The 26,435-nt window shown below is 36.3% G+C and overlaps 1 protein-coding gene across 1 annotated transcript in view; it reads left to right on the plus strand.

Annotated features, from left to right (window-relative positions):
- Positions 1-1,141: 1,141 nt before the first annotated feature.
- Positions 1,142-26,435, plus strand: part of LOC136345355 (pyrokinin-1 receptor-like) — a 77,802-nt gene continuing 52,508 nt past the window's right edge. Inside the window, exons 1-2 of the mRNA XM_066293578.1 lie at positions 1,142-1,539; positions 23,147-23,679. Of these exons, the coding sequence (XP_066149675.1) occupies positions 23,254-23,679 (426 nt within the window). The 5' untranslated portion in view covers positions 1,142-1,539; positions 23,147-23,253. The remainder of the gene's footprint in view (positions 1,540-23,146; positions 23,680-26,435) is intronic.

Here is a 26,435-nt window from a genome sequence, read left to right on the forward strand (position 1 = left end):
GGAAAGTGTCGCCGCTGTGCGCAAGCGTATCAAGGAAGATCGACATGTGACACATCGCGGGATTGAGCAATCTTTGGGGATTTCAAAGACCCCAATTCACAAAAGAATTATCATGAAGAATTGGCTGTGAAAAAATATGTGTCCTGTTGGATGCTGTTAATTGAAAAACTGAGAGAAGCTGGGGTCAAACAACTCTAGGCCGCTTCTGCAGAAGAAACTCTAAACACGTGATGAATCGTGAATTTACACATATGAACTCGAACAGCCAGCCGTCCGTTTGGGTATTCCAGGCCAATCGTCCGGTCTCGAAGTGTGTCCAAAAAGATTGTCGCGACAGTTGTTTCGAAAGCAGGCCACGTAGTAACAGTTCCCCAGCAAGATCAAATAAGTGTTACTGTCGATTTGTATGCAACCATTTGTTTGCCGGAAGTCATCTCTGAGCTTAGAAAAACCGACACTAAAAGACGAATCATCCTCCACCAAGACAATGCAAGTTTGCATGCAGGTCGCAAGACCACGAAATTTTTAACGCAACAAAGCGCCGCGTTGTTGCACCGTCCTCCGAACCGTCCCGGCTTAAGTCCCATCGATTTCTTTACCCTTCCAAATATCAAGAGCGGATTGCGCGGTCACAGGTTCCAATCGTGACCAGACGCAGTCGACTTCTTCAAATATGCCAGTTTGACCGTACCAACAAACGAGTGGAATTACTGCTTCCAGAAATGCCTCCAGGACACGCAAGAGCGCGTTGGTCTTCGTGGACAGTGCCGCGAAAAAAAAATTAAGTCTTTAAAAGTTGTTTTATTCCAGTTCTACATGCATAACCCAAATGAGAGTGCGCGCACCGACCACCAACCTCACCACTACCATTTTTATGATTTGTCGAACCATAAAACGACTCTTGATCCGAAGCTTGAAAGCCTCCGTAACGTGAAGCGGGCAGCTCAAAACGTTGCCCGAAATGCGTCTATCGAATTACCCAGTGATAAGGAAGGTACGCACAGACAGGTGGTACTACCTAAGTCAACCACATAATTAACGCAGCAATTGCTGCAATAGTACCCAGGTGCCATGCGTGTGTAGTCGGACGGCGGCCAATGAAATCAAGCAGAAATTCGCATAAGTCTGATTCTTTATGAACTTATTTTGACAAAACAGGTCTACGACACTGAAACATTGCAAATCAACACGTAGAAACAAAACAGAGTGGAGCTTTCGCTCCTGCGAGCGACGGCAAGCGAAATAGTTGAAAGTTGCGAATTTTCGGCCAAGCGACGACATCTCACGCGTGTGCTTTTCCGATATGAAAACTCGGCACGAGCTTATTCGCTTTTCGGGTTTCCGCCTGTGAAAAGCACCGGAAAATCGTCGGCAAGTGCGAGCGAGTGCGAGAGCGAAGTTTCAATTTTTTTCGCGCGCTCGAGTGCTGGTGGCGGACCTCCAGTTCTAGTGATTGTTTTCTTTGGCGAATAAGGATTTTTGGATCTCATAATTTTCGGTTTTTGGAGATAATTCGAAATTGGGAAAGACAAAAAGCTGGTAAGTTTGTCGACGTTGATGGCTACCAGGGACGGTTGAAACCCACGGGCGCATCCCAGTGGGTTGATTAGCGGCATTTGTGGCTAAACATCAACCCGACAATCAAAGAATTTTCCAAATTTTTAATATTTCGAAAAACATTTAAAAAAAAAAAAGCGACATACAGGGCGTCCCACAAGTGTTTCGTCGTGCTTGAAGAGGTGATAGTACATTGGAAACTAATGTGATGCCCCATATAAACAACATTGAAATAATGCTTCATTAGGAAGATACAGGGTGTTAAAGTATTATTGAGAACTTATAAGTTTATTGATATCTTCAAAACCGCATGAAATATGTCAGCGAAATTTAGCATGACAGTTAATGCAGGCGCATTTGCTCGTGCAAAAAAGGTTTTTTTTAATTTCACCAGTGGGGTGCGGACGGGCAAGTCTCCGAACATTTTAAAAGAAAAAATTGGCATGCCACAGGTTTTTCGCAAAATAAAAATAGTTCCGAAGTTAAAAAAAAAAAAAGAACAATTTCACATAGAAGAAAAGTGATCACCTGAATCTTTTTTATCCCCCGTATCGTTTGCAAGTAAAAAATTAAAATCAGTCTACATGCACGATAGTCTTTAAATGGTTTTAATAATATTGAATGTGTTCCAAGTATTATTTATTTGCGGTAAAATTACAGAAATTGTTCAAATTGGAGGTCATTTTTGTCAAGACATAATTGAGCTCGCCTGTTCATCGATGCTCTCATATGTTGAAATAGTCCGGGTGTGTTTTGCATTCGTGAGCAGGCGGGCGTCGCTCTTGCAAGCAACTCCTCTCCACTTTTAACGTTTTATTCTGACAAAAGGTGCTTCTGACGAAAAAGGGTCGAGCGAGCATTTTCCTCCTAAATGCAACGAGATTTAAAAAAATAATTTTTATTTTTTTAAAACCAGTGGCGGAACATTTTTTTCTTTGAAACTGGGCTGAGGCGTGTCCGTCCACACACCACTGGTGAAACTGAAAATGATCTTTTTGCACAGCATGCCAAATTTCATTTATATATCTCATGCGGTTTTGAAGATATCAATAAAAACACAAGTTTTTAATACAACTTTAACACCCCATATCTTCCCAATGAAGGACCATTGAAATATAGTTTATATGGGAAACCGCACTAGTTTTTAATGTACTATCACCCCTCGAAGTGTAGTGAAACACTTGGAGGACACACGGGACATGTTTTTTCCTCTTTCCCTCGGCCAATTACCAGATAATTTTGATGCTATTCAATCAACCCTTTAAGCTTTTGTAATGAGATCTTAGAGCCAGTTTTCAGCCTTTATTACATTATTGCAGCGTGTGTGTCTATGCTAATGAAACTTGCGAAAGCGGAACGAAATTCCCTTTTTAGATTCTAAAATCAAGCATCAAGGCTTGAGATGGATGTATGTTCTATGCAGATAATGCGGGGAGAATTTTAAGATATGCAGACAATGACATATCGCTCCATATGGTTGCTGTGCACCCGGAAAATGAAGAAATAAAGCAATTTGCTACATTTCGTTGTAATATATAAAGATAGGATCATTATTTAAAAATACCTATATACAGACTGTCCCAATTAAAACGGTCTACGTAAAATGTTTTCCGTGCAAAAGGTTTCTCCAGAAGCCCCCGATAGAGGTCGATTCCGCTTTCAAATGGGACATCTTTTCGAGACATTTCAATTTTCTTCATACATGTGGCGACTTTTTTTTGTTCTGCGTGAAAAAATAAAATAATAATAATAATAAACACACCGGAGAACGAAATCGCCAAAAAGGATGTTTATCCCCGAGGACTTGATGAGGATTCTAGGATTTTACACTAAGCAGAATGGTGCCGATGGTGAATTTTGTTGATTTGTCATTATCAACTATTTCGAAGCAAACGATCCAAATCATGGTTTACAGCACTGTAGAAAGAATGGAAATTGTCACTATCCATTTTAAAAACAACGGAATCGCCCGAGCCACTGCATGAATTTTCAATGAAAAGCATCCCGGTAAGGATCTCAGCCATTCCCACGTGATAAATTTAATATGTAAATTTACGGAAACTGGATCTGTTGCTAACAAAAAAACATGAAAGGCGACACAGTGTTATTAATGAAGCTGCACAGGTTGCACTATTGGGACACATCGAATGCAGCCTACTTCAAGCATTGGAAAATTAGATGAGACCTCAGGAACTTCACACCGTAGCCTTCAGAGGACCCTGAAAAAATATCGATTTCGTCCTTGTAAGAGTCGTGTCGTGCAAGAGCTCAATGAAGATGATCCAGATCGCCGAAAACGATTTTGTGAAATGGCCGAAACAAGTTTGAACAATCCTAATTTTTCATATTCTACATGGTATTCTGACGAATGCATATTCTTTTTTAATGGTTACATCAACAGACCTAACTGGAGATGTTGGAGAGGTTTCAATCATAGAATTATAAGAGCGTTCACAGTATCCAGAAAAGTTGCACGTTTCACTTGTGATTTGGGGATTTGTTGGTCCGTTTTTCTTACTCCATAACGTGACAGCGTGAATCTCGCTCGAACTTACTTCAGAACTTCATCTACATGGTAGATATTGTTAAAAACTACGATCAGATCTTAGAGAACGATGTGTTTTTTCAACAGGATGCCGCTCCGCCACACTATGCAGCTACAATAAGTTAGTTTTTAAATTAATATTTTCCGGAACATTGGATTGGTAGAAGAAGTTTAATTGAATGGCCTCCAAGATCGCCAGATTTAACACCATTGCTATTTCTTACGGGGTCATTTAAAAAATATTATTTACGAAACGAAACCCATTTATTTAAAAGATCTTCGCCATCAAGTAGTGGTAGCATGTGATGAAATAATCCTTGAAATGCTACAAAATGTCCGGAAAAATGTCGAATGAACATTTTATTACTCCACAGAAGTAAATAGGCCGCAATTGGAATATTTAAATGCGCAATTAAAAATTGTTTCAAAACTTTTTTCGCTTTATTTCGCCGACACTTTCAGCACGATTTTTGCGTTACTTTTCACACAGAACAAAAATGTCTTACCACGTTCGTAAAGAAAACTGTAATGCCTTCAGAGTGATGTGCCACTTGAATCTCATGCCATGTGAGATTCTCGGAAGGAGTTGTCACCCCCTTACAGGGGATGAATCGACATTCATGACTTTGCGTTTACAGACGTCCCCTTTGAAGGCAAAATCGGCCTGTCGCGGGATTTTCTGGGAAAATCTCTTGCATCGAAAATATTTTAGGAAGACTGGTTTAACTGGCACGCCCTGTATATAATAAGATCTAAAAGAGCAAGAACTGTTTCCCAAATAAACGGAATCATATCTACTATATGTAAGTGTCCCTATACCTGTCTCTAACTGTTTTAAAGATTCAGAGTTTTTTTTTACCGAACTCGCCATGAATTTAAAAAAATTCTCAAAGTTTAACTTTTTTTTTAATGGAACGCTCGGTATACTTTTTTTATGTTTACAAACTGCAAATAAAAAAGTTAGTTTCCAGTAATCTTTAGAATTTCAATTTTTTAATTGAACATGCTGCATTATGTTTCTTTTGATTTTCATAAACTGTGAACCAAGGCGATAATTTCTAGCAGTTTTTATAATTTGAGTTTTTTGGTGGAACACTCTGTGCATTTTTAGATATTCACACACTCTCAATTAAAGGAATGATTTCCAGCAGTTTTCCTGTATCAATACCTGAAAGTTCTGGGAACATCCAGCGCCCAAGTAAAGCTTTGTATAATAGAGTTTGCTAGATAAGAATTTTTTTAAGTTGTTAAAATTCCTCTTTCGTTGTTTACGTAATAGGAATCAACTCTTCAATATAAATCCGTTGTGCTACATACGTTTCCTATATCCAGATTAAATTGGATTTTATATTAAAATTCAATGGCTATTTGGATCAAACCTGTATAACATGTGAGAACCAAAGATTAATCGTTTTTAACGCAGTCGTTGTTTATTAAACGTGAAATGAAAAACCACTTTAATAAAAGGATAAATGTTGGGAGATTTGTATCACTGCAGTAGGGGTTAACAAACCCTCTTAGTTGAAATAAAATTTCCCAGTTTAGGGCAATTCACGTCTCTTACCTCAAGGCACATTCCCTGTTCCTAAAACAAGCGAAATTTGCCTTTTTTACTGGAATTGTTTGTTCTTAAAAGTCTTTGACGATTTCTGAACAAACTCCAAAGGGGCAAATTAATCGACTGGATACATAAGCTTCTTATTTTTTTTCCCTCGTAATTATTTCAATCCGAAAAGACCTCTAATACTCATTTACGAGTTCCAGTTTAATCTGCAGTGACTTTAATGTATTTTAAATATAAGCTACCAGGTATTTTTATATATTGAAAATACGCAACAAACAATTTACTTTACGATCATGTATCAATTGATATCTGGATGCGGTATTGTTGGCTAAACGGTTCTGGAAAATATTCTATTAGCTCATTTTTCGCGTACCAATTCGATTTCCAATAAAAAAGAGAAGCAAAGCGAATGGGCCTTCTGAGGCACGAACATTAAAAAATATAGCAACATATTGAGAATTTCAACAAGCCGTTTTTGCTGCCATTTTCGGTGATATTGAAATTTATACTTAAAGTCGTGAAGTTGGGGAATTTCCGGTTTCCACACCAACCGGAAGTTGCAAACAATTGTCACAAACGCCAAAAAATTGTAAAATTTGATCATATTTTTTCTGGTGGAAAATTGTAATTTTTACGAAAAAAAATTCTATTATAGTTTTTAGGCAGGAAGGGGGGGAGGGGGGGGGGGTTGTAAAGCCAATGCACGTTGTATATTGATCTCTAAAAGTTTTTCATAATTAAAAAAATTATGTGACGCCAGTTAGAATATAGACGTACAGAATTCAATTTTCACCGGAAAAGTTTTCGTTGAGTGCTGCGTGTCTGTTGGTCGTCTCGTTAGTCTAATTTAAGTGCCTATTCAGTCTAATTAAACCTTTTGTTTGTTATTAACAGGTTTCTGGTTAGGTGCTCCAGAATGTTTGCATGGACAAAATCAATGCCCTGATACGGATCAGCGCCTTGATTAATCACAGACTTCAAGAAAACATAGCTTTACCATCATTGCTGAGCTATAAAAAACGTTAGCAGACGTGTTTACTCCTTTTGATATGTTGTTTATATTTCCCTACCTGCTAGCTGTTTTATTGATGAACTTGGAACATCAGGATTCTTTCAAGGTTTCCGAAAAAAATCCTTCCTGGAATTGATAGATTAAGTTCAAACGTAAAAATCCAAAAGTGTGAAGTCGGGGCTGCGCGGTGGCCATCGTGCGTTCGGTCTCGATGTTTATTAAGCCAACTAATCGCCGGCCGACCAATGAGGGTTGGACATCACATTCTCATTATGAACCATTTACTAATGTGATATGCGCATTTTAGTTCTATAACCATGATACGTCTGTCGGTAGGCCTGTGGAACATTTTGATTATGAGCAGTTACGAATAATAGTTACGACTCTAACTATACTATTATATAACAAGGCATCAAAACGTTTTGATTACCAGCACAATTTTAATTAACCATCTGTTAAGCCTATCGTTTTAGCACTAGAGGTAAATTGAAAACAAGCTGCAAAAAAGCATTTTTTGGTCCGCATTAATCGAAATTTTATTTTAATTTTTTCTCCACTGTATTTATATTTGGAATTTAATTCCAGAGGAAAGAATGGTATGCAAACGACGAGTAAAACAAAGAGGAAGAATAAATTTGGAAAATTGCTAAACATTTTGATACGCCAATGTAGTGAGCGCATCTTGAGCTGTGTAAACAGGCCCAGGCCCACGTGAATTCGCTTTGAACCCGGGCCCGCTTACCCGCAGACCCACCACTGAACTTCGAGAGAGTTCAAAGTATTTTTGATAAAGTTCAGAAAGTTTCTAAAATAAGCCAGGAATGAGTAAACAAGTTGACCACATTTTAGGCCAAACAAAAGACCCAATTAATCAGGTGCTTTTATGCTGATCGAAACGAAAAAGTCTGTAGGTCTGTCGTAATTAAACAACAATCCAAAAATGGATATTTTATTGAAATTACTCGTTGCATTAAGGTTGTGTGAAATCATCAAAAGAAGTTTTCTTGAGTAAAAGATAAAAAATTTTTAAACCGGTTTTAACCGCCCGACTATTGCGATCGTCCCTATATTGCCGGTATTGTTAGCTGCTATGTTCTTTTGGTAATTTTTTGGGTCTATCAAATGTATCTGTACAAGACACCTGTCAGATCAATGCGTGTGTCTTATGTCAGTGTTGACAAGACAGTTCACTGCTACAGCCGTCAAGATAATTACAGTTGACAGAAACATAATTTGTTAAATTACTTGTCACGTCACTCGTTGAGAAAAATTTCACTTGTTGGCTAACAAGTCACAGCTTAATAATAATATTGGAAGAAAATAATAAATTTTCATTACATTTACGAACAATTTCGTAATTATAGGCCGTTAACGAGGGAAACTGGGTATAATGGTATCGCATAAATGGCGTCCATTAAAAATTGTGATTTTACTTTTTTTTATAAAAAATCTCGTTTTTAACGAACACGCAGTAGTACGGATGGTGATTTTTTCCTCTTCTAAAACCAGTCTAAGGTCAAACAGCTCTGTATATTTAAATAATACCGTTTGAAAACTAATTATTTTAGTTCCAAATGGCAGAAAAGAGGTTCTATTTCGTTTAACTCAGGTTAACTTAAGTTAGACCTAATAGTTTCAGAAAAGTGAGACGAAAGAACGAAAATTACCAACAAATCCAAAGAATGTTAATTATTTTGTAAAATTTAAGTATGCGGGAATTACTATAAAATACCTTACAAATTACTTTAAAGACGCCATGACTGTAGACGGAGCTACTTCAATGTTCGGCATGTTGTAAGAATTACACACTTACAACCCCGAATTTTTCACCAGAGTTTCGTTTACAAGAATTTTCCAAAAGGCTTCCACTACGCCACTGTTTATTTTTTAAACAATTTGAAAATCGCTCTTTTTATAGACGTGACTGGAGCAGTTGTTGAGCATGATATTCAGTAGCGCAGAAGGTCAATTTGGGTATGCATAAATTTTTCCCTCTCGTTTAAAAACTCTTGTTAACCTGGTTTCTCTGGTTCAGAAATAAGGTGATACTGCATCAATGGTGGTTCTTCAATGGAGCTGCAAATTTTACTGTTGATGCGCATAGTGTGTTTAACTATTGAGCCTAAAATTCATTGGTGTAGAAGATCTATTTGGGTGTGTACAATTTTTTGAATTTTAGCTTTTTGTAATCTTTTCTAAGTTGCCTTTCCCATATGTTAAAATCGGACTCGACTCTAAAAATGTCAATTTTGCACTAAAGTTGCATACTTTTACACTGGTCAATGTGAAATTCTTAGAGACCGTGCAATGAAATACGTTTTTCAATTATTTAAATCGCTGTAGCGTAGATGAATCCATTTAAAAGTAATTAAATCAAATCATGCAAACTTCAGTTTTTACCAATGTTAAAGGAACTGAGGCTCATCTGAAACATCACCGATTAGCATGAAATTCTGAGAGAACGTACAGCGTCGTATGGTCTCTTCAATGATTTAAACCACATTGGCGTAGCCTATTCCATATGGTAATAATATGAATTGAAAAAAGTCAATATTTGTGAAAACCTAGTTCCTATTAGGAATATTTCGGGATATTCATACAATCACCTTTGATGTGAAACAGTGGTGCAGGTAAACCCATTTAGGGGTGATAAAATTCCCAAAAAATCTGTTCGCAAACTTCAGTTTTTCTAGGGCCACTTAGCAATGTCCGAAAATTTCCACTTGCGTGAAGTGTACGCCAGTGGGTCGAAATATAATTATCATAATTTGAGCAATGAAATGTGATTTTTCCAATGATGACAGCCGAAGGAAATTGGCCCATTTAAGAGCGAAAACTTCTCAAAATAGCAGTTTCTAATAGCTTCAAGTTTCTATTGTCTGTGTTAGGGTTGCTTGGCAATATTCATGAAATTGCCACACGTGTGAAATATCACATGTTAATATGAAATTCCCAGGGAGCGCACACTATTGTAAGGTATTTTAATGGCAACCCAAATTGGCGAGGCCTATTTCATTTGGGAGTGAGCAAATTAAAAAAGCCATTTTTTTTTAAAAGCGAAGATCCTATTACACTGGTCGTATAATTACCCTTGTCGTGAAACACCACTGGCTAATATGAAATGCTCATGGAAAATCAAAAAAATACGAAGTTATGAAAACCGCAGTGGCGTAGCTGAAACTATTTAATAGCAAAAAAAATCCAAACTATCAATTTTTGATCATTTTCGAGTTCTACTGTTTCCATTAAAGTGAGTTGGTGAAATTGTTAATCTTGTAAAACGCCACCTGCTGATATGATTTTTTCAGAAAATGGATGGTACCGGGGGTTTTTTAATGGTAAAAACGGAAGAAATTCAGTAAACGCAAAAGGCAAATTTTTGTAAGGGCAAGCTCTTTCTAGGATTGTTTTATTGTGTTGATTGCAAAATAATCCTAGTCGATGCAATTGGCCAATAGGGCATTCTTAGACAGCGTCCCATAAAATATGATTTTTCACTAATGGAACTGAAATTGAATGGTATAAAGTTCTTGAAAATCCTCTGAAAGAAATCGATCCAAGTCGGAATTATTAATGCAACGTAAACAACGAGGCGGTACAAGAGCTTCAACTTTATTGTCGAGAGATCCTGATGTAATTACACTCGATCATAATTCAATTATGCCAGGCCAAACAAAGGCGTCAGTTTAAACAAATAATTTGTCCTCTCCTCTTTGACCGCGTAATCTGACCTTTTCTGAAGAATGGTGGGCATTTAGACAATATTTGTCTGCCACCACTTCCTACGAAACGGGAAGAAAATCGAGCAGAGGATGTTACAGGAACATCCCTGAGGCAAAAAAAAAATTGAAATAGCTCCTGCGCATGCGTGAAGTTGAAGGTTTGACATTGTCTTTTCATGCGCGTTGAAATACCGAAGGCTACAGGAGGCGTGGCTTCACCGCTCGGATCTCTCCGCCCCTTGCCGGAAATTTCCGTTTTCTTTCGGATAATTCCGGCACAGCAATAAACAATGGCGGGCGAACGCTCGTGTCCAGTGGGGCACTCGCGACATAGATATTTCGAAAAAAAGTATTGAATGAGTTGTATTTCTTAAATCTCGCAACATTAAAAGTTCAAGAACACGTTGAAATGAATCATCCGGACGAACACTTTATGTCAGTGGAGCTTTATGCCCTTTTAATGAGTGTTCTCCCTTTATCTGGAGCCGACATTTACAAGTTATCGAGCCCTTCAAACCCTGCATCGGACACATCTCGGACGGTCATATAATACTAACGGACATTAACGCAGTAAATGTTTCGATTTTCATGCGTTTATAGTTTGACCACTTTCGTGAAGGATCAATCTCCCTTCAAATGCTTTTTCGATGTCCCAAAAAAGGGGGCAGAATACTGAGCGAAGATATTTATTTATGATATTTTCGGATTTGGACTGCAGATAAAGAGATGTGAAGAGACTTTTGCTTAGGAGGTCACTGATCATCAGCGATAACAAGCGCCACGCGAAGGAAGGATTTCATTGAAAAACGAAAATCTGAACGACTGTCAATACAGGCTCATTAAGAAAAGAGGATATTCTAGATATTCAGTTTCCAGAATTTCGGCTATCAAGGGTAGAGCGATATATAGGATAATTAGATAGAGCAGAGATCACATCAAATGGCTGGACAATAACCAAAGCGATGAAGGATACAAGTAGAAGGCAGCGTCAAACATAAAATGAAGAAACATTAAGAGAAACCAAAGAAAAGAATGCAACAAGTAAGTTTCTAAACTTTCATTTTAAAATTGATGCCCTCAGTGGCGTATCCAGCGCTCAATACCAGAAAAATAAATAGAAAAAATAATCTTACACTTTAGGATCACCTTGAGTGACATCCCGATGGATTATGATATTGAAGTCACATTTAGACTACACGATTTATGAAGTGTTCAACAGTTTTTGAGCATTACAATGATGTTCCCAGTGGCGTATGAAAAAATTTCGGTAAAAATCTAGAGACTAGGAAGAATAGTGATATTCAAGTTTAAATAACCCTCAGGAAAGCTCGTGGATTCCAATATTTAAGGAGCATTTAGATTATGATATTTTTTAAATATTCTGCAAATTACTAGCTTAGAAGTCGTTTGTGGGAAAAACCTAATTATTCTCAAACAGGCCTAAAGTCCCATTTTCTATAAGCGCCTTCAAAAACGACCCTGCATTAGAATATATTTAAATTTCATTTAGAATTTATAGATTTAACGATTTTGTAAAACGCGTTTAGATAGAATTAGTGTTTCAAAATTTATTCCCCAGTGGCGTGTCAAAAAATTTAAATTCCGTTAAAAACCTGGAAGCTCATAAAAACGGTAAAAGGGTAATTTACCAGATTCGTGACCCCTTTAGACACGGTCTTCGACTCTTATGATGAAATCTCATTGCGAACTTAACAATTTTGATGCGGCCAATATTTCATTATCATATTCATGATCAATACTCATGATTTCAAAATCAAACTCACAGTGTCTTGTGAAATAAAAGTCATAAAAAAACCGGGAAATTAGCTAAGCTGCAATTTGCTACTATTGCAGTTCCCTTAGCGACGCCTCTGGATTGCAGTATATATGTAAATCGCACTGATGCTAAGACATTTATGAGGAGTTCGGCAAAATTTTAGTCCCAAACAAAATTAAAGATGTCAGTGGCGGAATGAAAAACAGGGAAACTAATTTTCCACGTTAGATTCAGATGTGTGAACCGCATCGAGATGTGTATGTTTTCGACGTACACAGCAATTTGAACAAAATTAAAGTTAGCAGTGGCGTACCAGCCAGCTGAAATTTCATGAAGTTTTTAAGCCAAATTCTAAAGAGTGATTTTAGCGGCGGCTTTAGATATTCGTCGTTATGCCTATTCATATTCCCACTTTCCAGCTACAATATCACGAAAAGTTACGCTACACAATATCTTTCCACCATTTATGTATAAATTCCATTAAATCATTGTTCGGATATTTTATCCAAACGCATTTTCTACCGCATTTGCAAAAATTACCATTGAGTTTTACACCTCCTGTGACCCGGTATTAGGTGATTTCATTGAACATAATATAACAATATTAGGAGTTTCTCTGATCTTCACTTAATTAATCTTAATTTTGAATCGAAAATACACCTTACGCAGGTGGGTTATCTCTTCTAATTCCCGAGATACGTGATCGCCATTTTTATGCAAAATCGATTTAAAATTCCCTCTTGGTAGTCTCTTATTTTAGTAGATTAGTGGTATCGAGGATAATCCCGAATCCCAATAGTAAATGGGAATTGCACGCTTGGTTTCGGGTTAATGGGATTTTTATGTTTTTCTCCGTGTTGTAATCAAGTTATAATTAGCACTCAATATGGTTTTTTCTTCCTGTTTCGAACTAATTTTTGGGGGTACTTTAATGAAAAATTGTAACTACACAAAGTAACGATTATTACACTAATTAGAATACTTGTACGACGGTAAATTAATTCTGAAAAGTTGAAATGTAATTGCTTTTATACCTACGTCTGGGAGCTTAAAAATATGAAAACACCTTGACTTCTGTCCATTAATAATCGTTAATACTTCAGCGGCTTATTATTGTATATACGGTCAGTTTAACGTATGAATACAACCGAAGATGTGGGTTGGAACACCCTAGTAATTCAAGGCATCGTTACTCTTCTGAATCTTCTAAGCCGACCTGGGCTGGAATGAACACGATACGAAATCAGATCTAGGAAATTCCCAATCTACCTCTTCCCGTTTCCTCTCTGTCGCTTTTTCCCCATGGAACGGCCAACAGCGAATTTCTCGCCGATCTCTTAAAATCAGCTCTTGCACATAATTTGGCCCTAAGACCCTCTAGATCAAAGTGCAGTCAAATTTATCAGGAAGATAGTTTCCATTGATATCTTCTATAAGAACATTGACGAGCTTCTGATTTTCTCAGTGGCAGTCGTGGGGCTTCGGTGCAAAAAAATTCGTGCGCTTGGGCCCGCACAGGGGGCGTCATTGGCGTACCACATTCCTTATTGGGCTTCAATGCGGCATATTCGAGTTACATTGAGCTTTCATAGTCTTTAGTATACGCTGCAAGTTTCGCGTAATAAAGCCCCCTTTTAGGCATTAATATTCCTCGGATCGTTTCCAAATCTCATTCGAAATGAGAATATTCAACTACCGGCACATTTTTCAGTCCCCAGAGCAATGCTGTTTGCGGCATATTTGAAGGGCATAGACATGAGTGGGATTGAAATATGTTGATATCAGAATCCAGATATTCGTTATTTTTAGGTCTGGTCCTCTGGATGGAAAAACACGTTCACTGAAAGGACTTTTGCTTTAATCATTATGTGCTAAGCAAAGCTTTATGATTAAGGCCTTTGTCCATATTTTTGAGATTTGTTTTCAGCGTTCCTCACACACCTCATTTAATTTCTCATTTTTTCGTTTGGAAACATGCAATGCCTGAATCCAAATTAAATCCGAATTCAAATAGACCGTATTTCGGGAGAAAAACTGCCATATTAATCTTTAATTTTGTATGATTCCCTTTCGCGTCCCTTGAGGCAGGAACTCCATTATCCCGGTCGGTAATTTAGCCCTTTTGGATGTGGCCACTATAAATCTCCTTTTCAGGTTCGTTCTTGCGAAACGAAAGTTGTTTTTTTGTCTTTTCGCAACTAATTTGCCTAAAATACAATCAGAAAGACTGGATTTCACCCTACATACAGGGCCCTTGGTTTCGAATAATGCTATGATTTTGCGGTTTAATAATTTTAACCGTTTTGAAGGCTGCGAAAAGGCTCTGTATAAAGCTAAACATATGTTTGAAACTTGAAAAAAAACGCCGGACTTTTAGTACGTAATTGAAATTCATGATTTACGTGTTTGTTCAAACAGAACTTTTCGATCCACGTGCGAAATGTAAACAATGTAAAATTTACCTAAAAGCGATTTTAATGGAAAAGGACATAAAATATGAAGTTATGTGCCATTTTATCCTTTTCGTCGGACATTTGGAGTGTATATTTAGGCTTAGATAAAATTAAATACCTTGCAAACTGTATCTGCTATCCAGACCATTTTTTTGGTCAGGTACGAAAATATTCCCCTCTCATATCCACGTGTTGCAGCCAGTGAAACAGAAGGAGAAGGAAGATCAGAGAAAACAGTTGCTCTTCTCGATCTGCTACGGATACCTGGTACGACTCTGTTTATGCAACGAATCTGCTTAACGCTTCTGTTTGCAAAATAAACGTGACGCTTTTAATTACAGCAAAGCCAGTGGGGTAGCTAGTTACGAAATTCCCATATTTATTTCTAAATGAGTACCACACTACTTCATTTCATTTGTATTTATAGAGGACTTTGAAATCTTCTAGGTGTAGCAAAATCAGTGGCGTAACCTCGTGAGAAAGGAGAATTTTATGTGTTAAATTAATGACTGCTGGCAAAAACGTTTTACTGAAGTCTGTACTTACCCCTTTTAGGGCCCCATACCTCACCACCCTGTTGAACGTTAAGCGTATTTATTTACTGCATTCCTAACTTCCTATCGCAGTGAAATCAGTGTCGTAGCTTAATGGGGAGTAAGTCATAATTTTTTAAGGAATTAAGTGTGTAGCTAACACAGTGTATTAAACAGCAACTAAAAAATCGTGGCTGTTCTGAGAAAATGTTGTTTATTTCAGTGAAGCCCTGGATGATGTTATCCAGAGCAAAAAAACTTATAAATCCATTTTCGTTATTTTCATACACTCATGTTAGACGTGTTTTACAACTAGGAATAACAACAATTGATATATTACAAATGCTTTTGCGGTTTAACGGTTGTTCTATAGCATTATCGTTGGGCGAATTAATATAATTAAGTAATTACAATATCAATTTATCCATTATCACTAGCGAAAAAAAAAGTTTTTTTTTCTGGGAACAATCCCCCATGAAATCTTATCCGTTCATCTATTGGGTCAATCGTTACGGACACACCCAATAAAAGCCTTTAGGTAATACGTTTGTGACCTTTAGGCTCCTTTGACGCAATACAGGCAAATTTGCCAGGTTAATCCCATTATCCCGGGTTAATAAATATCTCAGGCAGCCCTAAATCTCTAATTGTCTTTGTATAGAAAACACAATCTGAATTTTCCACATCGAACAGCTTTTAAGGGTTTGAACTCCCCTCTTGAGCTCCTCAAAGAACCGTTAACGTGTCTTTATCTCTATGTAATTAATTTTTCCTCTTAGAGCTTGACTTCCGTAATTAAATATTATGGGAGTTGTTTGTTGACACGTGCCCATATCTGACCTATAAATCTAGCCAAGCTTGAAGTTGTTTAAGTTTGAAAGTAATTCGAGCCTTAAGGATTTTTTTTTCGGAATATTTGCGGAATTTTAATATTTCCATTTATAATCCTTCTCGGCGTTTTAGGACATATTAAATATCCCCCCCTTTTAACTGCCAGATTACGTCGATTTCCGCTTTATTGCAAATATCAAACCTGTACGCAATGTCTGTTTAAGAGATAATTCGAATTCCAGCCCTTAAAAAAAGAGAGGGTATGGAACAACCAACAGGGTGTCTCGGTAGTTATTTTACGAGGCAATATCTCAATTAAAGTTAGAGATACTCGAAAATGTTCTGGGGACAAATTGTTCGGTTCAATGGAACGCACTATGTAGTGGGACTTGACTTTTTTTTACTACTACCGCCCTCACCCGAAGTCAATGTCATCTCTCTTATTTCAATTGGATCACCCTGTATATTTTTGAATTTTTAAATTTCACACATTGAAGCGATTAAATGATTAATAGGTCTCTTTATTCCGAAACTTGTTTTAAATGCCACATACGATTTTTGGCTGTGTAGAGCTGGCTGGTTCCAACGGAGAAACGCCTTCTAACAACGTTACTAAGACACTCTGTATAAATAGAGACTATTAGGATCAGAGTCTCCAGGGAGCTTTCGACAAAGGTTATCACATCAACGTCGAAAAGTTTGGAAACGGTATTTGGGAATTGACGATTAATTCGCTCCTCGAAATTATTTCGAACTGATTAAAAGTGAGCTTAGCCATCATCGAACCTTAAGGAGGATTTTCTTATCCAGAATTAAATCCAGAGACCGAGATGTTTTTCTTCAGGTCTCGAAGTTTAAATCCAGATTTCTGAACGCTCTTTCATTATTGCAGCGAAGCTCTGGATGGACCTCTTTACTCTCAGAGAATGCCCCTTTTTCAGGAGTCTTAACTTGGCTTCAGAGTCGGCAAAGTCCTCATTAATACCTTAAAAATTGAATTCGCACTTTTCAGGGGACTCTCGCGTTACTTTAAGTTAGCTATTGGGTAAATTTAACTGTAAGAAGTGTAAAGGATCGTTCAGAAATGGAATGTTGCTAAGTTTCATTTAGCCAAGACCCTAACCAATGGTACGCCCTTTCTCCATCGTTTACATGTATTCTTCCGGACAGATTTAATTGTTGAATTGTTTTTTCATTTCTATTGGTTCTCCCTTTATTTTTAATGGCTTTCTTGTATTGTTTCGCCCTATGTTATTCATGTAGTTATTTCTCGCTACTATAAAATTCTTTAAAAAACTATTGACTTTCGGTTCCACTACTCAATTCCATGAAAAATTCATAGAATTTTTAGAATTTTACGAGCTTCATAAACGACAAAAAACTGATTTGTTGAAACTTAAAAAAAAATCACTTTTTAGATCGAGTCGCGCCACTGGTATTCATTAGTTTTAAGGAGCAAAAATCTGCCTTTTAAATTCTGGACTTTCTACTTTATTCCTGGTAAATACGGCGGTTTAATTTTAAAGGAGATTTATTGGCCCTTACATTCATAGCTATTCGCTAAGAATCAGGAAATATACAAAATCCCTTTAGAGCCAATATGGATAACAGTAAAATCGGTTCAGACTGGTGATCGAAATCCCTATCACTCAATAACTATATTAAACCCAAATACAATATATCTACTGACTCAACTAAAATCCCTTCCGCCTCTGCAAGGAACCGTTAGTTAAGCCTATCTTAAGTAGAGTAAGTAGCTTTGAAAGGAAATATTTCGATGCCTTAGTGTATATTAAATTTTGCCCTAGCAATTTGGGGGATGAACGACTAGTCTCTTTTCGCTGTCAATTAAGTCTGAGGATGGCTGAACTAGAAACGGCTTATAAGTCATTTTTTGACACACTAAACAAGAATTTCCCTTTAGTTAATTATGAGATTTCCAAATTTTCCAGTAAATTTGAGGATCGAATATCTAGGTCATGGTCATGCAGACCGGTAGTTAAGCGTAGCTCGAGTAACATCCTCAATTACGTGAAATATTGCTTTTCTAGTTTCAACTTGAGGATTCAATACATACTCATTCACGTTTAACTCTTGATTGATTCTTAGTAAGTACAGCTAGTTTGCAACATCTTCAAGGTTTATATCTTAATTTAAATGTTTATGTTTTTCAAAATACGTCATTTTACCCCCTAGAAAAACGAAATTAGTGAGTCGCAGGACTAGTCAACGTTAAGTGTTAGTTAAGCATATCTAAAGGTAGTTTAAATAGCTTTAAACGTCATTTTTTTAACATTGCTTTTAAAACTGAAATTTCCCTTTTTTTCATTTGTGTTTGTCCTTACTTGTGATTAATGTTCATGATTAGAAAAGTAAACACAATAAAGAATTAATTATCTTAAAATGCGGTAGGAGATGGATGTTTATCAAAAAACTTAATGTTTCAATTTGCAGCAAAAAGAATCTTAAAAGTGCACGATGATAAATTAGAATTTTAGCTTTAAGCTACAAAATGGAGTTTCCATTGAAAATTTTCTTTACTAGAAACTTTAACTGAGTTAAGTTAATTGGAGTATATCGAGGTACTGCAAATACTATCTGCTAAAGGATTTAAGTAACGGTCTCAATTAGAAGTTAGTGAAGCCTGAAAGCTACGTTTGGTAACTTGGCTTAAGTAATTTCAGGTTTGCGAGAACTTTTCAAGTACGTTCTAACGCTTTAAAAGGAGCTTTATCTACCGTCAAGCTCTAAATCGCACGTCTCCTCTGCTAACTTAACTAACTGCTATTTTTTTTTAAATTAAAAGCAGCATTAAGTAGAATAAAAAATATTATCTTTTGACGTTTTTCCATTTTTTGAAATGTTGCTCACTTCATCAGTAGCACAAGATGATCCATTCTTTGAAACTGAAACATGGGCCCAGTCGCACAATAAATTAAAGGCCCTTCAACACTGTATTCAATGATGTATTGGAATTTGCAATTTATTGATTAGTTATTGAGAAAAATAGGTATAAATTTAGCAAAAAGTGCAGTGCAAATTCAGTTAAATGGTACATAAACAATGAAAACAATTTGTTGATAGGAACTTGGTTTGTGTTCGATTTTGTGCTCACAAACAATACTTATTTGCTTTTAAGTCTCTTTTCATTTTTTTTTTAACTAAAGGCGGTAAATAGTCGAAAACAAACTAATTTCCTATCAACAAACTAATTTTTTCATTGTTAACGTACTTTACTTTTCATTATTAGCGTATTTTTAACTCAGTTTGTATCGGATTTTTTACCCAATTTATAGCTTTTTTGGTCAAAAATGAGTCGATAGGTTTTGAATCGCAATATACTATCGAACGTAGCTTTGACGGACCTTTAATTTGAGACGTCACTTGACCCATGTTGAAAGTTGAAAAAATTGGGCATTTTGTGCTACCGGTGACGTAGGCAACATTAAAAAAAATATACAAATGACAAAATATTATATTTTTTGTCCTATTTGATTGTGCGTTTGAATTTGTTAAAAATAATAGCTCGTTAAAAAATTAACAGGGGAGAGGTGGTGAAGGGCGGGGGTCAATTTCGAGTTGCGCCGTATAATGCTCCATTGCTTGCACCCAACTAGTTCTTGGACAAAAAATGGTGAATGTGAATCGTATTGAAACCTTTCATTAATTCCCATGGCCGAAATTTTTCCTTTAACAATAGAAGATGGACTATTTAGATTTCACTTATACGAAAAACTAATATTGTTCCAACCTACAGCTAAAAACGTCCTTGTAGAACGATAAGTCTCCCATGCACAAAAACGTTCTTAAATAAGTTTTCTCAATAATCTCGACTTGATAAAGTTTTCCAATTACTTTTTATAAATCTAACTTGAGGGTTCATATTTTTTTCTGAAACAAATCTTTATTAACGACCCGCCGGAGCTTAGATTTGAGCTCTCAACTTTGATCTTTTATCATAAATCTTTACTCAAACCTCCAAAATGTCCTCTAAATTCGTGATGAATAATTCCTAATTTGTCAACGCACTTCCAGGATTATTGGCTGAAACTGGAAGGGTGTGTACATGCCCTAGTTAAGAAATGCTTTGCAAATAAAGGAATTACACGTAAATTATTCTGCCGAAAGGGGGGAATAAGGGAGGTTCTAATTGGGCAGTAATTTAGGTGGAATTGTCTCTTGTGCCTCTGGAAGGGTTCATGGAGGTGGTTTGTTGTTCAAGAAAGCTCTGGAGAGAACTGTTTTTCATATCATAAACAATTTTATAACTTCTGTTCTGTTCCTTGAGAAATGGAGGTACAAATCGGGATATAAACTAATTAAGATGTTGCTGAAAGTCTGGACAAATTCAGAAACTCCCTTAAAATTCTAGAAAGTGCAAATATTTGTAAATCAATATTTATTAAATTATCGTTTTGGTCCAGTAAGCATGAATCGGGTCCTCAAGTAGGAACCAACAATGTCACCGCGCAATGCAGCTTCAAAATCGTTGAATTTTTCAAAATCTTGATTTTGTCTAAACCAAATATGTCAGATCTCTAAAAGGGATTCGACTTCGGTATTCTTTCTTCAGAAATTAAGTTGGAAATTTCGCCCTTTAAACTCAGTTATTGCGAATCATATCATTAAATTCAAAAACGGTTGGTGCAGATGGTCTATTTAATTACTTGCAAATTTTTCATAATTTCTCTTTCGAGTAAGTATTATTTTTCAGATCTTCAAAACAGGTTCAGGTTAGCAAAGTGATTCAGGCAAACTGAAAAGTCTAACTGCTGTAGAACGTTAATTTGGCCTCAAAAATTATTCTAACTTCTCCTACTTTGTTGAGTTATTGTTTTTAAGGTATAAAAATAAATTTAGCATAAATAAAAATACACTCGATGCACTTATTTTTGAGCATAAACTTCATTGGTGCTGATGGTGTAATTGCAATTTTTCTCGTGAATTCTAATAATTGGGTCACTAAATGGATCATCACCCCACCATTGTTTCTTTCAAACCCAAACTGAAACTTTTTATTGTTCTACATCATATTTGAAGATCTATGTCTATAATTTAAAAATCTGTTGGTTCAGAAATCCCATATGGATAACTACACAAATCAAAATTGTCCCTTCTTGTAGAGACTTTGTTCTCATGAGTTACTGACGCCATTAGTTTGAAAAAATAACTGCAGTATTTACACAATACCTGAGCTATTATTCACCTCCACAATTTGTTGGTGCAGATGGTCTATTCGGACCTCGACAAATATTAAATATTTTTACACCAGGAGGTATTATTTTAGTGACATTTCAAAGCTACGGCGCTACTGGACAGTAACATTTCAGTGCGGTAACAATTGTCACGGTAATAACTTTTGAGCAGCACCAATAGCATTACTCTATAGCTCTTCGTTTCATTATTCCATATTCAAGGCATGTTTCATTGAAACTGATCTTACAATAACGGTAATTTTAAGAGGAAAAAAACCTCCTTTTAAAATTGTTTTTAATGACTTAACCATATATTATTACATGAATACATACAATTTAACTTTTTGAACAAGAAGACATTCTACTAAAATTTTACAGTACGCCTTGAACTTTTTAGTTGTTGTGTCCTTTCCTTCCTCGTCACCTTCACTTCTAAATGATGACAAAAGAGACAAGGTTGACAGTGATTGCCATTATTTCACTCTTTCCATGGGAAGGTAAAAGCATATGTCTTTTTCCTGTAATATATAGTATCTCTCTACCTTAAGAAAGCCATCGATGCCACTCTCTATTAAGCTTTGATCCACGGTGCTGCACCATCTACTGGAGTTTAGTGTAAGTTTGAATGAAAGGCGTATTAGCGCCACCTAGCGGCAGTTGACACACTTTATCGTTACTCAATTTTGAACCCCAAGAGAACTGATAAAGCTCAATTCCTTTTTAGTGCGTACACTTGTTAAATGAATTTTTTAATTCGACGTAAGAGAAAACATTTAAAGGTTTTTTAGCGCTATTTCGAACACTTTTTATATTGATTTATGCAAACACACGATTCGCCATCATTACCAGAGTTTCGTAAATATTTGCCTTCGACAATATCCTGTCATTAGTAAAGCCAATAGAGATTCCCTTTTAGTTTAGGCTCTATGGCGAGACTTTTTCATGCTTCATGAGTTGAAACGAAATCATTATAAATTCATTATTTATAAATTTATTGTTGTTTTTATCTGTAAAGTAAAGTTCGTCATTACTTCGTTTCTCTGTTCTTTCCTTTCTCTCATTGTTTTACCCCTTGTTTCTACTTGTTTCAAGTTTTCTCTCATGCTGAATGTTCCTTTTTCTGTCACTTCGTCTTTTTTCTCTTTGATTTTTTTATTGTTGTGATTTTTATGCCTAAAAAGTTCTTTTGCGTTTTTAATTCCTCTTGAATTTTCTAGTTTTCAATGGTTCTGAATTTTTCCCGCTCTGCGATTTTCTCACTCATTCAAACCTGTGTCTCGCCGAAAATGCGAAATTGAATTTTTTTTTTGGTTTTATTGGAAACATTTAAATAAAACGATTTTTTTTTAGAAAATAAATAATTGATTCAATTAAAATATTTTGTTAGCTCGGTATTTTATTTATGGAATCATAAAATCCCATAATCATTAATCTTATCATCATAAATCAATCGTAGACTCTAAAATACTTTATCAATTCTCCTTACTAACGTTGAGTTATGCCTATAAATAAATTTGTCCTGTGCAAATTTGAATTTTTTGAAAATCACAATAGCTTACTTTGGCTTTGCAAGATTTATCACTTTTAATGTCAAATTAACATTCTAATTTAAAAATTTTGAATTAATGAGTTGCGTTCGGTCTGGCCAGACATATCCAAGCACGAGTGCAGCCAAAAATTAATGATAAATTCACTATTCCAGGATTCTTTGAAAAATTGTGTTATCGCGTTGAACACACGATACGCCACTAATTTTAACCTTGCACAAAGATTATTTATGAAATTCATATATTTAATTTTTTAATTAAAAAAAACTAGTGTAGCGATAATCAGTGGCGTAACACGTTCAGTCTATTGCACCTTTTAACCGTTGTGACTGCACTTTCGCCTTGCATTAATTTACCAGCAACCGTGGCCGATTTCCTTCTATTTACTTTATCTTCATTTTCTTTCACAGCTTTCGCAACATGTCCTCTCTACTAACCCACCACCAAGGTCCTTCCGGGAACTCGATAGTATCAAAAGTGGATCAAATGGATAATTCTTGATTTAACATTATCCAGAATGGACAGCCTGCACGCGACCAAACTCCCATCCGTCAACATCTACCAGGCAATGACCACCACCGTAGCTACTGCCGTGATGATGAAGTCTCAAAACGAAACCGCCGTCACCAATTATACCGCTGACGATAACCTAGAAACTTTGTACCCCATAGAGTTGGTTATACCATTCACTATAGTATACGTGGTGATTTTCTTGACGGGTGTGATCGGGAATATCAGTACTTGCGTGGTGATCGCCAAGAATAAGATTATGCACACTGCAACAAATTATTATCTCTTCAGTTTAGCTGTGTCGGACATGTTGCTGCTGATTTCCGGATTACCACCGGAGATGTACAGGATATGGAGTCCGGATACGTACATTTTTGGTAGGGTGATTTGTTTTCTGCAGGGTTTCAGTGCTGAAACCTCGGCAAACGCAACGGTAAGTGCTGCTTGAAATATAAGGAAAAAGTTCAGGTGGAAATTGAAAAACTTCCATTGATGGAGTTTCAAAGGAAAGTAGGCAAAGTTGCCCTCTGCTAATCCATTAAAGCCCGAATGAAACTGACGAATAAAAATTGGGAAACTTTTAAGAATAATGCTTTATTTCGATAAGAATAATAGGACTACGCCGAAAATGATTTTTCATAGAAAAAAGTGAGTGTATTAAGTTCACTAGCTAAAAGGACTACTACATGCCGTGTCATTCCAGGCATAGACGTTCAATACACAGAGTCTTCTTATACTTTTTGCACCTCTATTGTGCAAAAAAGTTGAACTTTAGGTGTCATACTAAAGTGGAGGTTGGAAGAATTTTCGAGAAAAATACCATTTCCGGTTATACTGGAAACGAATGTCAACTCGCTTGTTTTAACTGGGACACCCTATATTTTATATCAAATTTAGATTTTGCGGAATATCGCAAACATTTTTTATGTATGATGTTCTATGTTTAAATTTTCTGATTTTCGAAACGAAAGTTTAGAATTTTTCAAAAAATGACGATCACAGCTATTAATGTATTTTCTAATAATTCGCAAATGGCTAAATATTTTGCAATGAAATCTGACGCTGTTGTGCAAAATGCTTTACAACTCTTGGATTAGTGAGTTAAACCACGTTTTTTCATACAGGGGGAGTTCTAAAAGATAGCTCAGAGTTCTCACTCAAAAATTGCAAAAGTTTCTCATTTTTTAAATAAGATCCTCCTACTTGTTCAACTAATACCTATTTAACATAAAAACAAATACCTCTATCCATTCAATTGCCTAAGCCTAACCGTTTTTATTTTATTAAAAAAAATACTCTACAATGTTCAGTACTCTACTTCAAGTATGGCAACATCCATTAATTACACAAACAAAGATGATCTCTATGTGTTTATTACCTATGGTGAACGTAAGGAAGCATCAACCTGAACATGTCATACATTGGGTATTTGATATCCAGAAAAAACAAAGCCAATACAAAAAATGCTCAAAATATCATTTTAAATAATAAAATTAAAAGAAAGTTTAAATCATCAATATTAGGAAACAGAACTTCAATTAACGTAAAATTTAGGTATAGAACGTTATACATGAAAAATGTTCATAATCATCCGCAGAATTTCATGTAATATAAAGGGTATTCCATTTGAAATGATAAAATCGACGTTGACTTCCGGTGTAACGGGAAGCAGTAAAACCAGTGAAGTCCCACCACATAATGCGTTTCATCAAATCAAACAATTTGTCCCCAAAACTTCTCGAGTATCTCTAACCATAACGGAAACATTGCCGTGTATCAAAGTTACTTAGACACCCTGTACTTCTCAACTTTTCAGGCTATAAAATTTTATAGAAACCGCCAAACATGTATTGTATATTAGCGCCTTCTAAAAGATACCTTTGAAAACTGCATGAATTGTGCTGCCTAATTGCTTTTATACAGTGCGTTCATTTGAAAACTTACAACCCTAAGTATTATAAAAACGGAATGACGTATGAAAATACTGAAGAAGGCGGTCTTCCAAGTTGCGAGGGAACACATCTGCGTAAACCTAATAGTCGCACTTCGCTCCCTCGCTGTTACAACTTGAAAATTCCGAATGGCCCTCCCCCCCCCCTTCCCCCTCCCCTCCTTCCCCCTCCCCCGAGTTGCACCTCATATTAGAGGTAATTAAGAGTACAAAATATCGATGCATTGATGAATTCGATTTGTGAAAGCATTTTCGAAAAATGGCGGAAAACCGAAAGAAGAGTCAATTCAATATTATTTATCAATGGGGTTTAATAAAGCATAAATTTACTCGTAGCAAGGGTGTAGGAAAAGTAATTTTATGCTTGCAATTTTGTCATACTTAAGTCGCTAGATGTTCAAAATAATTTCCATTTTATGCTAAACACAATCTGCTCTCCAATTCCTGTCTGATCCTTCGATAAGTGTCTCTAGTAGCGGCTCGACATTCTGCGGTTGCGGGATGTTTTTAGTTCATCAACGTCTTCAGGATCTGATTTATAAACAACTGATTTAAGATGATCCCAAAATAAAAAATCAAATGGCGTTAAATCAGGAGATCTTGGAGGCCATTCAGTTGCTCTTTTTTTCCCAATCCATCTGTTTGGAAATAGGCCATCAAGCCGTTGTCGCACGTGGCTGTGCCGCATTTTGTTAAAAATGTAAATATTTTCGGTCAGTAGATAATCGCCAATGTAATCTGTTTCCGTAGTTAGGACCTCTGTCACAACAACGATCGATTGACTCGTGTAACACACTGAGGTATATTTTATCATTACCATCGATGAATAATTACAGTCCAATTACGGTACCTCCCAATATTTCAGCCAATACATTAACTTTATGAGGCCATTGGGTATGGCCTTCTTGAAAAGCATGAGGATTTTGGTCGTCCCAATAACAACAAGTCTGGTCGTTAACAAAACTATTTGAATATAATGTGCGCTCATCGGAAAAACAGATGTATTTAACAAGATTTGGGATAGTGGTAATCAGTGCTGTCATCTTTTCACAAAACTCAATTCTACGTCCGGAATGAGCCTCAGGCCGTACCTGATGAATTTGTATTTTCTAAGGGTGGAGTTTGTTGATTTCCGTTACTGTCGCAATAGAACCTGTTGAAATTTGAGTTTAATGAAACACTCGTCTAATCGATGTTGTTGGGTTAGCCACAAATTGCTCCAATAGTTCAATTGTGGC

This window comes from Euwallacea fornicatus, chromosome 19 (genome assembly GCF_040115645.1).
Source record: "Euwallacea fornicatus isolate EFF26 chromosome 19, ASM4011564v1, whole genome shotgun sequence".
In the NCBI taxonomy this organism is placed as follows: Eukaryota; Metazoa; Arthropoda; class Insecta; order Coleoptera; family Curculionidae; genus Euwallacea; species Euwallacea fornicatus.